Source organism: Amblyomma maculatum, chromosome 1 (genome assembly GCF_055883805.1).
Source record: "Amblyomma maculatum isolate TAMU_Amacu chromosome 1, ASM5588380v1, whole genome shotgun sequence".
NCBI classification, from domain to species: Eukaryota; Metazoa; Arthropoda; class Arachnida; order Ixodida; family Ixodidae; genus Amblyomma; species Amblyomma maculatum.
This window is the reverse complement of record NC_139344.1, coordinates 99,465,634-99,481,023: the sequence shown is the minus strand read 5'-3', so window position 1 is coordinate 99,481,023 and position 15,390 is coordinate 99,465,634. Positions and strand designations below refer to the sequence as shown.

General features: G+C 45.4%; 1 protein-coding gene and 1 long non-coding RNA gene across 2 annotated transcripts in view; one reads left to right on the top strand and one right to left on the bottom strand.

The window, feature by feature from the left end:
• LOC146203291 (uncharacterized) overlaps positions 1-15,390 on the bottom strand; it is a 431,396-nt gene that overhangs the window by 111,682 nt on the left and 304,324 nt on the right. The window lies entirely within an intron of this gene.
• LOC146203292 (lysosomal aspartic protease-like) overlaps positions 7,387-15,390 on the top strand; it is a 32,374-nt gene continuing 24,370 nt past the window's right edge. The window contains exons 1-2 of the mRNA XM_084587521.1: positions 7,387-7,441; positions 10,201-10,288. Of these exons, the coding sequence (XP_084443647.1) occupies positions 7,387-7,441; positions 10,201-10,288 (143 nt within the window). The remainder of the gene's footprint in view (positions 7,442-10,200; positions 10,289-15,390) is intronic.

The window sequence follows — 15,390 nt, the reverse complement described above, 5'->3', positions numbered from 1 at the left end:
AATTTTGCTGCGTGCGTGCGAGGTGACAGATAACATAACATTTTTGTGCTAGGTTTTTAACATATCAGCAGTTCGCGTTGTCACTATGCGAGTAGTTTTCAACAAAGCAAAGTGTATTGCGAGCGCAGGACGTTTGAGAACATACTGTATACAGTGGCAAATCGTTCATGTTTAAAGACATTCTCAATATTATTAAAGTAGAACGAGCATTTTAGAGTTTATTTGACAGCTTCTTTTGAAAGATGATCCCGCCGTTAAGCCCCACACTCTATCAAATAACCCCACCACCGCACGATTGGAGGATCGCAGTTCATCCGTTGACGTTTGTGCACGATATAATTATGTGCCACCAGAGAAGTGTTAAAACGCTGACCTCCTCATTTGAGACTGTTGTGAACATTGACCTGCCTGAAGGGTATGACAAGTGTTTTGCTTGGAGGTCCCTTTGGAACGGCTAAAACGGATGTAGAAAATACGAATCGTATTGTGCTGTTGTGTTCATGTTTGTCACGGTATGCCGAAGTGGCCGAAATAAGCTCTTCAGGCCAGTTATGGCTCTTCAGTTGTGGAAAATTCCGCCGTAGTGAGGTGCGGTCAATTATCACTTGAAATGCTTAGAATGGACGTCAGACGACTACTGGAGCCGTTGCTGGTTTTTAGTTACCCATACGTTTATTATAGCTGCTTTCGCACATTCATGGTGGCTGATCCAGCTTACACGGCTTATCTCGTGCAGCTTTGTACGACCAAGTTATGCGCACCTCTTGGGGCATGCTGCTGGCCATGCGGTGATGTAAACATAGTTATTGTTTTAGGATCATGTCGGTAGTAAACCCGTAATGCCAACACATGAGGAAGCTGTACTCGCATAAATAGAAAAAGTTGCCGACGGTTACTGTACTCGCAATGCAAAATTTGAGCGCAGCTATTGAGGTATTTTGGGTTCACGCTATGGATGATGTATAGAATTTGAGAGAGACATGTATACGTGTAGTCGAAGCCTGTTCTATTTTTTCACGCATAGCTATATCGTTGAACTGACTCCTCTCTCTCGGTTCTTGATCGTTAGAAAGGAGGCGCTGGCATGACAACCACCGACCTCGTCACAAGTAGTACGTGGGCGCGTTTGTGTTCTGCGCGATTAGAGACGAGAACACGGGGGTACATTGAGCGTCGCCATTTTGTGAGTGCTGTTTCGCCATCTATAGGCGCCGCAGCGAGCCGATGGATCTGAACTGCCAAACGAGGCGACCACGGATATACGTAGCACTTAAGAATTCAGGTTTCTTTAAAGTTGTCGCGGCTGGCTGCTCGTGACATCGCCGAAAAGGAATAGCAGTCTCACTGCAAGACTGTTGTGCACATCTCGCTTCGGCAGGGGCAAGCACAGTGTCCACGATTCAAGCGAATGGTTCGGGTAAATGCATGGCACCTTTTTTACGCAAAAATACGGCGGTTGTGGCTTTTCCAATTACACTTGCACGCCCATTAACATGACATATACCAGAACCTTCTTTGCTATTTGGAGATTTTAATGCCCACGATCCCCTTTCTAGTGTAGTGAACAAACTGACACCAGAAGCAGCATTTTAGAAGGTTGTATTCTGTGCAATATCTGCCTGCTGGATGCAGGAAAAACTAAGTACTGCTCACCAAGCACTGGGAAAATGAGCTGCTTAGACTGATACTTTCGTTAACGTTCTGTTTTTAACCATATTAAATTGGATGTTTTAGAGAATCTGTATGGAAACGATCATCTACTTGTAATTATAACGACAATCGCCATCAGCCGTTTCGACATAGCCACTTCAGTAGAAGCTTCCCTTAGCCGACTGGGAACTTTTACTGTCTGAAACTAGTCTTGATAGCATTTTGTTGATTTCTTCTCAGAATCGACGCAATCAACAAAATGTTCACTACCTCTATCGCTGCCTTGGCACGCTTGGCCGTACCAGAGTCATCAGGAGTTGTAGGTAGGTAGGTAAGTATGACTTTAATGAAAAGCCTGAAAACGATGGTTTAATGCGTCTTGACGCTGGCCAAGCGTCGACCTGGGGTTGTGCCCAACTCTGCATTTCCCCATTTCGGCCCGTTTATTGTGGGTCGTGAGGCTTGTGCTTTTCGAGCGCACCCCGGGCCTGCTGGACGGCCCATAGTTTACTGTCCTTGTCTGTACTTAGCACAGGACTTTGAAGTTCGGACGGGTATTTCTTGGAAGTAGCTTTAGTCGGGAACTTAGCGTTCCACGTGATGTGTCATTGGTCCGCCGGACCCACTTCACATGCACTGCACACACCACTCGCGTCGATGTCTGGGTGAAGGACGTGTAGCACTGCCGGGGAAAGGAGTGACTAGGTCTGCATTTACCTTAGGATGACGACCTTCTCCCGATTAGTGCCGGGTGAGGAGGCGGTATTGTCCGCCGAGCTAGGCGGTAACACTTCGTAACTTCCTCGTAACTGGTCACTCGGTCCTTTGGTTTCGAACGACCACTCGGAACATCACTATCGGGAACGTTCTCGTTGTTATTCGGTGAGGATGCACACTTGCCCGCGTGCACCGGGAACCACGTGATGCGGATGGTGCGGCCGCGGTTTTGGAGCTCGAGCTTGCCGATGATGGCGGCCGCCGGCGCGCACACTTACCCCTTGGCAAAGATGTGCACGGAGTTCCTCGAGTCGTTGAGCACGGTGCGACACTCGACATCGGGAGATCGCCAGAGCGATGGAAACCTCTTTGGCGTCTGTGGCGTCCGTGCACTGCACACCTGCGATAAAATCAAAAGACATCGTACACACGGGAGTGCAGGTAGGCAAAAAGGGAACAAAATAAGGTCCGGGGAATTTTTCGAACATACTTAACTCATGAAAATTTATAAATTTGAAAAAGGCGAAAGCTAATTTCATAGCAGTGGAAAAAAAGAATCGTGACAGAGGTATGTACCATCCATTAACAAGTCCTTCGCGTATAAAAAAATGTGGGAGCAAGTTGGTAAACTTACTGACAGCTTCTCCCCGTTTAAAATTACTTTTGTTTTTACAGCTGAAGACACTGGGAAACATTCTTTAGGAGTTTCTATGGCTCAGTTCATCACACAGACTTTTCTCTGAAATAATAAAAAAAAAACAGTCGAAAAAAAAAAAAACTTCCTAGAAGTGGAGGCTTGAACGAGTCTTACATAAAATAATTACACTTCAAAAATCCAGCATGTGCTCTCAATCGGTAAATAGAGTGCACCTGGCCCCGATAAAATGCATTGTGATACGCTTGCCGATCTCTCAGAACCAGCTGTTGGGGCAATTTATATTTCTTTATCAAAATATGATATTCGGTGAAAATTCTTTGCGTTCGGAAAAAAGAAAGCTGTTATAGTGTCATTCCTGAAACCCGTAGAGCCAGCAGCCTCCCCTCTAGACCCGTAGCTTTCACGAGTTGCATTCCCAAATCTTTTGAGAGCGTATACTAAATACGATGTTAATGTTCGCTCTGGAATCCCGCTAACTTCTTGATATAGACCAATGTGATTTCAAAAAAGTATGCTCAACGGTAGACCACCTTGTCCGCTTTCAAGAACACGCTTTACAAGCGTTCATGTATAATGAACACTGACCAGCAGCTTTTTTTTTTTTTTTTTGTTTATATGGAGAAGGGATGTGATACCATCCGGATGTTTGGAATATTTAGAGACCAAGGAGATCTGGGCATCCGCGGAAGAATTCTTGCGTGCAGTTGCCGCGCCAATTGACGATCACTTAATTTCACTAGCCCACGTCACAGCACGCGAGTCCGACTTTCACCTCGATAAGTGTGCTCTCTAGACACCGGCTAATACCGAAGCTATGGGTTTCGATACCTCATGATGCGTCCTGATAACTTATGTCCCCGATAGTGTATGTGACATCCGTTCGGATCCCTGTCGTGAGCTAGCCTCGTGCTTAGCTAACAGATGTACTATATACGATGGCGCATGGAACCGCCCGCGGAACGCTTTGCGCTGAACGGTTGCTTCACAGTTTTGATATGAAAGTCAGGGAAAGCGTTTAGTTGTACGTATATATATAACCCGTACCAATCCCTGTGGCGAGCTTCTAAATTGAGTAGCAGATGTACGCTGTATTCACCGAGAAATCGAATGATAGCACCCGAAACGATTTACAGAAAACTGCCACTCGGAAAACTGCCGCCAGATGGAGGCCCGTCAGTGCCGCTTATAGCATAGACGACCGACATGCGTTAGCAGTTTGAACTGGTGGTAACCTTGGTTGCGGATGGGTCTTAATGCGTCTAGGGATGCGTCGTGGATCTCGGCTCGCTGTGTGCGTTATACGGCTGCTTGATGACAAAGTTATTTTTACCCCGCAGAAGTATTAGGACCATCTTGCGAGCGCACGCACGCCACCGGATTTTCTCGTAAAGGGACCTACTTAGTAATTTTGTTGCATTAAAAGCACGTGCCTACGAAATCAAATGCAGTTAGTTCTATAAAAAATCGATGAAATCAGGTTCTATGGAAGCATTTAATGCACAGATTTGCAATAGCGCATGCTTCAGAGGCGGCAGCAGCAGCGGTCAATTTTATGTAATTTGTACTCGAACGAGAACGAAATTTTCTTCCCATTTCGCGTAGTAGGAGTTGACGGGAGGCTTTTAACTGTAGTTTCCGTTGACTTCGAATGAACAAGAAGTTCGAGTAACGAGAGTTGGAACCACTGAGGATCTATTACTGTAACGTGGCCGGGCGTGTTTGGCTGGCTGGGCCTCCCCTGCTGTATGATGCGGCTTCACACATTATCCAGATAGTTTCAACAAAGCCTGGCAGATATTTTTAAACTAAATATTTTCAAGGCATAAATGCAAAGTTTTGCTGCACACCCCATTGGCCGTCATAACCGGATGTTAAGTGAACAAGCAATCTGGTTAGCGAAACTTTAATGGCTATTTTTTAAACAGTGCACTTAGGCGCCTGCTTGTAACTGGAGAATTGTAGATGGATATTAATAACAAAAATATCGGTTTCTAGTTTCGAAAAAGTTGTTGGTCTCGGAGTGACAAATCCTGGTCATCCCGCACGTCATTTGGAAAACAGTCGGCTGTCGAGCACACCGCTGGTAGACGCATTTCCTCAGCATGTACGGGTGGGAGCAGCGGTCCGGGAAAGGCTGATGCTTTACAGGCGTGTTATTTTACGACACCCAACGATACAACAGCCGAAAACCCCCGAACATTGCCCCCCACAGGTGCAGCTGGGGAATAAGTGACTTGTTCTGAAGCTTTTCGAATTAATAGCAGGCTCAACTAAAGCAATTCACAGTGGAATGCGCAGCGCTTTCACGATGTCACCTGTAGTGTCGTATGTCGAGGCAAGAGGGACCGCGCTCTAGCGAAGCCACACGTGGCGCGATTCTGTAGCTGACAGGTGCAGGTGCAACAAGAAAACGAACCCTCAATCAATGCGGCATGCGTCTCCCGTCTCATAGCATGTTGTCTATATAATGTCACTGGAAAAGCTTTCAGAGTTTCTCCCATTCCGCTTCCCCACGTGTACACACACACACACACACACACACACACACACACACACACACACACACACACACACACACACACACACACACACACACACACACACACACACACACACACACACACACACACACACACACACACACACACACACACACACACACACACACACACACACACACACACACACACACACACACACACACACACACACACACACACACACACACACACACACACACACACACACACACACACACACACACACACACACACACACACACACACACACACACACACACACACACACACACACACACACACACACACACACACACACACACACACACACACACACACACACACACACACACACACACACACACACACACACACACACACACACACACACACACACACACACACACACACACACACACACACACACACACACACACACACACACACACACACACACACACACACACACACACACACACACACACACACACACACACACACACACACACACACACACACACACACACACACACACACACACACACACACACACACACACACACACACACACACACACACACACACACACACACACACACACACACACACACACACACACACACACACACACACACACACACACACACACACACACACACACACACACACACACACACACACACACACACACACACACACACACACACACACACACACACACACACACACACACACACACACACACACACACACACACACACACACACACACACACACACACACACACACACACACACACACACACACACACACACACACGCACGCACGCACGCACGCACGCACGCACGCACGCACGCACGCACGCACGCACGCACGCACGCACGCACGCACGCACGCACGCACGCACGCACGCACGCACGCACGCACGCACGCACGCACACACACACACACACACACACACACACACACACACACACACACACACACACACACACACACACACACACACACACACACACACACACACACACACACACACACACACACACACACACACACACACACACACACACACACACACACACACACACACACACACGTGTGTGAAAGCCAAATGTACCCAAGGTTTTAAAAAGTGGGGAGGGCCCGAGCCCAGTGTAACCAATTCAGTGCTGTTCATATACCTACGCTAATCTGTAGCATTTTTTCGTTCACCAAAGTTAAATAAATACTAGAGCCTAATTAGCTTTTTTAATTTATTTATTTACATACCTACAGCGCCCTTGCAGGCATTAGTGTAGGAGGAAAGAAAAAAAAACAATATGAGTGCACAGATGACATAATACAAATTCAGCTGTAAATTGAAAGGCATGAAACGAGCAGTGAAAAATAAAATGATACGTATACAAGTAGTTGTCTATATATGTGCATCACACTAGAGGTCACCGGAAATACAGACATGTGAAGTTGAAAGCAATGCTAAAACCAATTAAAAAGAATATTCTTCAGGTCCTGGATAAAAGACGAATGGGTCCCGGAAACAATTTCTTCAGGTAAACCATTCCACTCATGTACTGTCTTAGGGAAGAAGTTGTTCTTAAATACGTTTATCCGGCAAGCATATTCATGCACTTTTCGGGAATTGTCCCTTCGTGCAGATACATATATTGGTTCCTTTAGATACATATCTTTATAGATGCCTGTTCTAGAGTAAATGATATTATAAAAAATCGACAAGCGCAGGTATTTTCTTCTCGTTTCAAGCAGCGGCCACCCCAGGTTTTTGGAAATATCGAGAGATCTTTTCGAAAAGTCATAATTACCTGACACAAAGCGAGCAGCATGTGCCTGTACGCGTTCAAGTTCTGCAATGTTGCACTAAGTGGACGGATCCCAAGTACTGCAAGCGTACTCAAGAATGGGACGTACATTTGACAGAAATAATGTCGACAGTGGTCGACATTAAGTTTGGTCGACAGTGAGGCGTAGTCGCCTTTTTCGTGAAAGAACACCTTGCGTGGTCCTGAACGGCGGCAGGTTTGGGCTGAACAAGATAACTTAGTGACAACAACATCATGATCACTGATCCCGGGCAATGCGACAATATTTGATATAAGATCACGGTCATTGTAGAAAAATAAGTCCAGTACATTTGCGGTAGTACCGCTCGTCCGAGTCGGCGTGTTAACAAACTGTAGGAGAGAATGCGCAGTAACCATTTCCTGAAAAACAGTGTACAGTAGGAATGCATTGTTTAGTACAGGCTTTAATGAGGATCAGTCAATGTTCGGCAGGTTAAAATTGCCAGTAAGTATTATATATGTTGTTTGTAAGCTTAACAGTATATTGCTCAACTCAGAGGTTGGGGATTGCTAGAAGCGGGTGATCTGTAAAACGAACAAACTGCAAGAGAGGTACCGTTTTTTTAGAAGGATTTTGCACCACACTGTTTCACAGAATTCGGTTTCAATGTCTATCGGCATGCTAAGTATAGTGTCATGGATAGGAACAAATACACCACCGCCGTGCACGTTGCCGTCTTGTCTATAAACGACATAATTGCGCGGAAAGATTTCGTTGCCATTGATTGTATCGTCCAGCCAAGATTCCGTTCCAAAGACAACATGCGGCTTCAATGATTCGAAGAGTGAAGCGAATTCTATCGTTTTATTTTTTAGACTGCGACAGTTTACTGTAATAGACACTAGGTCATCAGCATTACTTATTCTTATTTTGCAGGAGGGTGCATTCTGTAATGGCTACGAAGCAAATAGATCCACAGTGTCTGTTTGACTGTTGTAAATAAAAGTTTGGTTACGCATTTTCAATTTGTTGAAGTTAATCTTGAATTCGCCTCCACGCGTCTGAGCAAACTGAAATAGTTTTTGCCTATCAAGTCGTACTTTTCTTGAGTAGTCTTCACTTAGTGCAAAATTTGTTCCTTTCAGCTTTGAGGCCACAGATAGCACCCATTGTTTATCTTTAAGCGATGAGAATTTTACAATCAGTGGTCTCTGTTTCATTTGGGAAAAATTACCAATTCTGTGCGCCCTTTCAACGACTTCAGGGCCAATTGTGACGTTCAGTTGTTGCGAGCAGAAAGAAATTGCTTTCTGCTCGGAGTCAGCCCATGATTATTTCAAGCTATCCTGAATTCTATAGAAGATTAAATTGTTCCTTCTACATCTGTTTTTCCAAATCATCTTGGCAGTCCTGCAGTTTCATACACGAGACAGCAAGATCTGAAGAAAGTTTCTTTGCGTCGTCCTTTATTATTGTCTTGAGAGAAAAAGTGTCACCATAAACGTTGTACGTTGTTTCCCTCTCGCTACGACTTACGCCGCCCTACTTATAGGCCTTAAAAAATTGCTCTCACGCGGCCAGCTGTTACTTTAAATCATTCGCCAAGTGCGTACAACCAGCTTCATCCTAGAGAGCACGGCCCAGAAATGCGGATTTTTCTATCTAGGAGGCATCTCGAGGCTTTAAAGTGAGAGCGCTGTCACGAAGGTTTTTTTTTTTTTTTATTGCGCCAGGAATAGTATTTTGGCTGGCAAAAACTTTTTACGTAAACGTCACTTTGATGGAAACAACGTAGCTAGCCGTTTTTCGAGAAGATCGACAACTTTTGTATCTGCACTTTTTCTTTCAAGCCAATAATTAAAAAATAACTAATTTCTGAACAACTGCTCAGTGATTTGACTGGGCTGTGGGTCACCGTATCTTTTAGAACCTTGGTAACACTTAGCTGGGACACCCGGTGTATATATAATAAGTCGAATTCAGTTTTGTATAACGCGCCTCAGAGGGCTCATGAAGCCTTTACCAAGAAATATAAAGCCACCCTCAGTATGAAGGTGATGCTTGTTTGGTTTATGGAGTTCCCAACTAAGGCGATGAGAGAGACTGAAGATGATGTGTTGGACCGGCGATATGACGGCCAATTCGTTTTACCCTCCCTATGAAAAACTGATCTTCTCACTGGGGACGCGCGCATGCTACGCGGGCCTCTTTCTTACTCGATTTTCCTTCTCACTCATCACAACACTCCAGCGTGGCTAAGATGATAATCGGTTTGGCTAAACCTCTCTAGATTTCCAAGGCTTCCTTATCACTCCGTCCTAGCTTGCTCCTATCTGCCACAGGCTGTACACTTCCGGTTGACCAACGTTTGTGTCTTGACCAACGTTTGTAGAAGGCGGGTACGGAGAGGGATAAGGGATCATTTTTTTTGTATAATAAAAAGCATAACGCACGTAAAGAAAACAGAAGGTTAACCACTTGTTTACGGCAGAAGCCGCAAAAAAGAAGAGCGGAAGAAAATAAAGGCCCCTTATCTGCCAGATCGCGAGGCTGGACTAAAACTTTGCTGGGCGCCCCATGGGTTTCGTACCGTTTTTTTCTTGCACTTCGTTGGCGCTTCGCGCGTAAGGTACGTAAAACCACGAGATTCAGAAGTGCTGCCTTGGTGCTGTGGTGGAGTGTTTTCGACGCTGTAGTGCTCAGCGTCAGTGCTTTCGGAAAAGTGGTGACGACAGCGACTGTCGATAACTTAAGGGGCCTGCAAGCCGAGCAGGGAGACTAGGTAGCGCGGTAACGGCAGCCGAGAGTCGTTCCTTGAAGCCAGCCAGCTACCCGCCCCGTCTCTCGTACAAGAGCCTGCAATCGCTGCGACGCCAGCCATGGGTCCCCTGGGCGTAAGCGTCCTCCTGGGACTGCTGGGCCTTTCTGCCGCTCAGTTCAGGTAAAACGGTCGCCTCTTCTCAACTTAAACCTTCGCAGATATATGCAAACACTCGAAGGGAGGTTCACTATTTAACACGGAAAAGCACATTCACATAGGTCATGCTCTCAGCCATGCAAGCAATATGCGCCTTACACGTGTATAATGCAACGCCTCATGATGTACATATAGAGGAAAGATGTAATCATATTTGTAGTTGGGATTTAAGGTTTGTTACGTGCACGTGGTGTGGGATTTAAATTGATACCGGCGCCCAGGGCACAATGAAAATTATTTTTGGCCACACTAGAAAACATGTGGTACTATTTCGAAACTACCTAAATTGGTGATGTTAAATTAACTTTCCTGCTTATACAGTTCAAGATAGATCTCCAAGTAGAGTGGCTAGAAGATGTATATTTGAGGAATATTCGTTTTATCTTCGTTTGAAGGCTGTTTTCTCGGGTGATAAAATAAAGGGGATGAAAAAAAAAAACGTATTTGCGGCCGCGCTTGCCTCCTGTGAAACGAGTAGGTCAGTAAAAAATCCCTCTCGTGGTTTAACCGTTGTATACGTAAAATATCTATGTTATATAGGAAAGAAATTTGTGCTATCTATTCGCTTTCCTCCTATGCGTGTAAAATGGTGTCATAATTCACCAGTGCCAAAACGCAGTGGACATTCGTCATACCTTAGCCAAACTACTTTTTTTTTGGGGGGGGGGGGGGGAAGGGGGGGGTGAACTAAACGAACCTGGGCATAAAAATACGTCGTGAAGGGTCTTGCCACATTGTTTTAATTAAACAACACATTTAGACACAATACCAAATTGTAGTTCCTTTTACGGTTTGACTTTTATGCCCGCGAGTGTTTCTTATTACGTGTTTGGATTCAGCTTTTCGACGGATTATATGAGTACTAATTGTCACTCTCGACGACACACCATGGACGCTCGATCACGCCGCCATGTTGCTTCTTACTGCACAAAAGTCGACGACAATCATACATTTATATTGCTTTGAAAGGTATACATTATGTGGACCTGGAAGAGAGTGTGCTCATGTATTCGCTTATTCCGTTTCAGCTGTTTGTGAAAGAAGTGCCGACTGTGTTTAACGTGCACTCAGTCGCTTTAATTTATGTGAGGTGGTGATTGTGCTCTACTTAAACGTTGATGTTACCGAAGGAAAAAAATATTAGTTGCAAGTTAACGCACGAACCTTGTCGTCTTATTTTATTCTTGTTCGTTGGACTGCGCTCTAGGTGTACCAGTTGCAGTCCACCTGCTTGTCATCCAGTGGAGATAAGTGCAAAAACCGACACAGTACCGAAATGTTATAGCACGTCTTTAGAGGCCTTATGCACTGCAGGCGACCGATATTATTAATTCGGGGCCTTCCAATGTGGCGTGTCTCACAGCGCACAATATTGCTTTTACCTCGCAAATGTACGTTAATTGTTTAAGGAAATATTTCTCACATTTGCTAAGCACGCTGCTACCGTTCCATAATCAGGCAGCACAGGTATTGTTGCTCACGCGTGCCTTGACGGACGAGAATGTTTGCCGCCCACCCCGCAGATGTACAGGTCAGGCCAAAATATTACGGAGAACGCTTCTATGTTCGACATTTTCTCACGCTTCCCGTAGAGGTGATCACTTGGGTTCATATGCGAGCTGACCAGTGGCACGTGCTAACATACGCATGAGGTACATCTTTCTAGCATTCGCTATACTCCGTTTCATACATCAGGTGCAACGCAGCGAAAGCTACGCAAGTAGTCCTCAAGAAAAAAAAAAAAGGAGGCGTATCACTACGCGCTCGTTTTGTGGCCGAGTGGTTCCTGCGGAAACGGGCTCTATCCGAGCATACACGTTTGCAACAACTTGCTTCGCATGCCTAGACATCATCGCAGTGCGGATCTTATAAAAAAATGCGTACCAAAGAACCATTTTCTCAAAAAGAGATGCGCAGCGCGGAGGGCACAGCCAGCGCCATCTAGTGGCACAGCTGGCAAGTTTGCGGGTAGTGAAAATGCGACACGAACGAAAACGACATTAAAAAAAACATACAAATTCACCGAATCCGATCCTTTCTCCCTAAAAAGGTGCTATTTATGAAGCTGATGCCAAATGTAGGATGTATTAAGCTTGCAGACAAAATAACTATTATTTCCTCTCGTCAAGAGCAGGCATTATTTTTCATCGCGGATGCGGAGAGCGCAAACAAGAGCTGTAGCTTTGGCAGTGTTGCACTTGATGTATGAAACGGAGTATAGAGAACGCGTGACGAAAACTCTTATCGCCGAGCGTACTCCGTATTATTTGGCCGCACCTGTACTTAATATCGCTGCCGAGAACGGGAGGAAAGGAAAAGGAAGGAATGGAGTGAAGAAGCTTGGAGAAGGCGAACGGAGACCGATATCATATCGATCAGCTTGGGAAAATCGTCGGAAGGAGCACTGTAATCAAGAATGAGAGGGGTACGGTAGCAGCATAAGAGTGTTAGTGTCAGGTAAGGGTGACGCACACTTTCACGTCATAAAATATAAATGAATCTTGCATCGTATGCACGCCTGAATAACTAAACAGTATGCAATTTGCTTCAAGGCGATTTTTGAGAACGAGAAACCTGTCCTAAATAAGCAAACTATTAATATGTTGAGGTGGCAAATATAGTGCGTCTATAGATTAACACACCTTAATACTGCGTCAAAAAGACCTGTGTGCTGTCCTGTGTCCAATACCTGGTCAACATCATTATATATATATATATATATATATATATATATATATATATATATATATATATATATATATATATATATATATATATATATATATATATATATATATATATGAAGGAAAAAAGCCAACAGTCGGCGAGGCCAAGGAAAGCGTTGGGGATGGTACTTTATGTCTTTTTTTTAATGTTTACTTGCATAAGCACAGAAATTAGTAATGTAATCTGTTTAGGGGAAAGATAATTAAACACAATGTAGAAGAAAAAACAACGTGCCGATGGTGGGAACCAAACCCACGACCTCCGAATATCGCGTCCGGTGCTCTTCCAACTGAGCTACATCGGCCGCTGTCCCCCCTGCTACTTGCTTGGGTATTTATGTTGTCTGTATACGAACCTTGAGAGTGTTCACCAGCGCCACCCTCAGCCATAGCGGCGAACGTGGAACGTCCTTTGTTACCGCCAGCGTCACGTAGAACGTGATCAAGAGCGAGGGCGACAGCTGTGCTAGAACCCTCTTACGCTACCTATGGCTTCAAGACTGCCAGAACCGAGACCCCCGTAAGCTACAAGCAGATCAATTAAGGGGAAATGAGGGTACTCGTTATAATACATGAAGGAAAAAAGCCAACAGTCGGCGAGGCCAAGGAAAGCGTTGGGGATGGTACTTTATGTCTTTTTTTTTAATGTTTACTTGGATAAGCACAGAAATTAGTAATGTAATCTGTTTAGGGGAAAGATAATTAAACACAATGTAGAAGAAAAAACAACGTGCCGATGGTGGGAACCGAACCCACGACCTCCGAATATCGCGTCCGGTGCTCTTCCAACTGAGCTACATCGGCCGCTGTCCCCGCTGCTACTTGCTTGGGTATTTATGTTGTCTGTATACGAACCTTGAGAGTGTTCACCAGCGCCACCCTCAGCCATAGCGGCGAACGTGGAACGTCCTTTGTTACCGCCAGCGTCACGTAGAACGTGATCAAGAGCGAGGGCGACAGCTGTGCTAGAACCCTCTTACGCTACCTATGGCTTCAAGACTGCCAGAACCGAGACCCCCGTAAGCTACAAGCAGATCAATTAAGGGGAAATGAGGGTACTCGTTATAATACATGAAGGAAAAAAGCCAACAGTCGGCGAGGCCAAGGAAAGCGTTGGGGATGGTACTTTATGTCTTTTTTTTTAATGTTTACTTGGATAAGCACAGAAATTAGTAATGTAATCTGTTTAGGGGAAAGATAATTAAACACAATGTAGAAGAAAAAACAACGTGCCGATGGTGGGAACCGAACCCACGACCTCCGAATATCGCGTCCGGTGCTCTTCCAACTGAGCTACATCGGCCGCTGTCCCCCCTGCTACTTGCTTGGGTATTTATGTTGTCTGTATACGAACCTTGAGAGTGTTCACCAGCGCCACCCTCAGCCATAGCGGCGAACGTGGAACGTCCTTTGTTACCGCCAGCGTCACGTAGAACGTGATCAAGAGCGAGGGCGACAGCTGTGCTAGAACCCTCTTACGCTACCTATGGCTTCAAGACTGCCAGAACCGAGACCCCCGTAAGCTACAAGCAGATCAATTAAGGGGAAATGAGGGTACTCGTTATAATACATGAAGGAAAAAAGCCAACAGTCGGCGAGGCCAAGGAAAGCGTTGGGGATGGTACTTTATGTCTTTTTTTTAATGTTTACTTGGATAAGCACAGAAATTAGTAATGTAATCTGTTTAGGGGAAAGATAATTAAACACAATGTAGAAGAAAAAACAACGTGCCGATGGTGGGAACCGAACCCACGACCTCCGAATATCGCGTCCGGTGCTCTTCCAACTGAGCTACATCGGCCGCTGTCCCCCCTGCTACTTGCTTGGGTATTTATGTTGTCTGTATACGAACCTTGAGAGTGTTCACCAGCGCCACCCTCAGCCATAGCGGCGAACGTGGAACGTCCTTTGTTACCGCCAGCGTCACGTAGAACGTGATCAAGAGTGAGGGCGACAGCTGTGCTAGAACCCTCTTACGCTACCTATGGCTTCAAGACTGCCAGAACCGAGACCCCCGTAAGCTACAAGCAGATCAATTAAGGGGAAATGAGGGTACTCGTTATAATACATGAAGGAAAAAAGCCAACAGTCGGCGAGGCCAAGGAAAGCGTTGGGGATGGTACTTTATGTCTTTTTTTTAATGTTTACTTGGATAAGCACAGAAATTAGTAATGTAATCTGTTTAGGGGAAAGATAATTAAACACAATGTAGAAGAAAAAACAACGTGCCGATGGTGGGAACCGAACCCACGACCTCCGAATATCGCGTCCGGTGCTCTTCCAACTGAGCTACATCGGCCGCTGTCCCCCCTGCTACTTGCTTGGGTATTTATGTTGTCT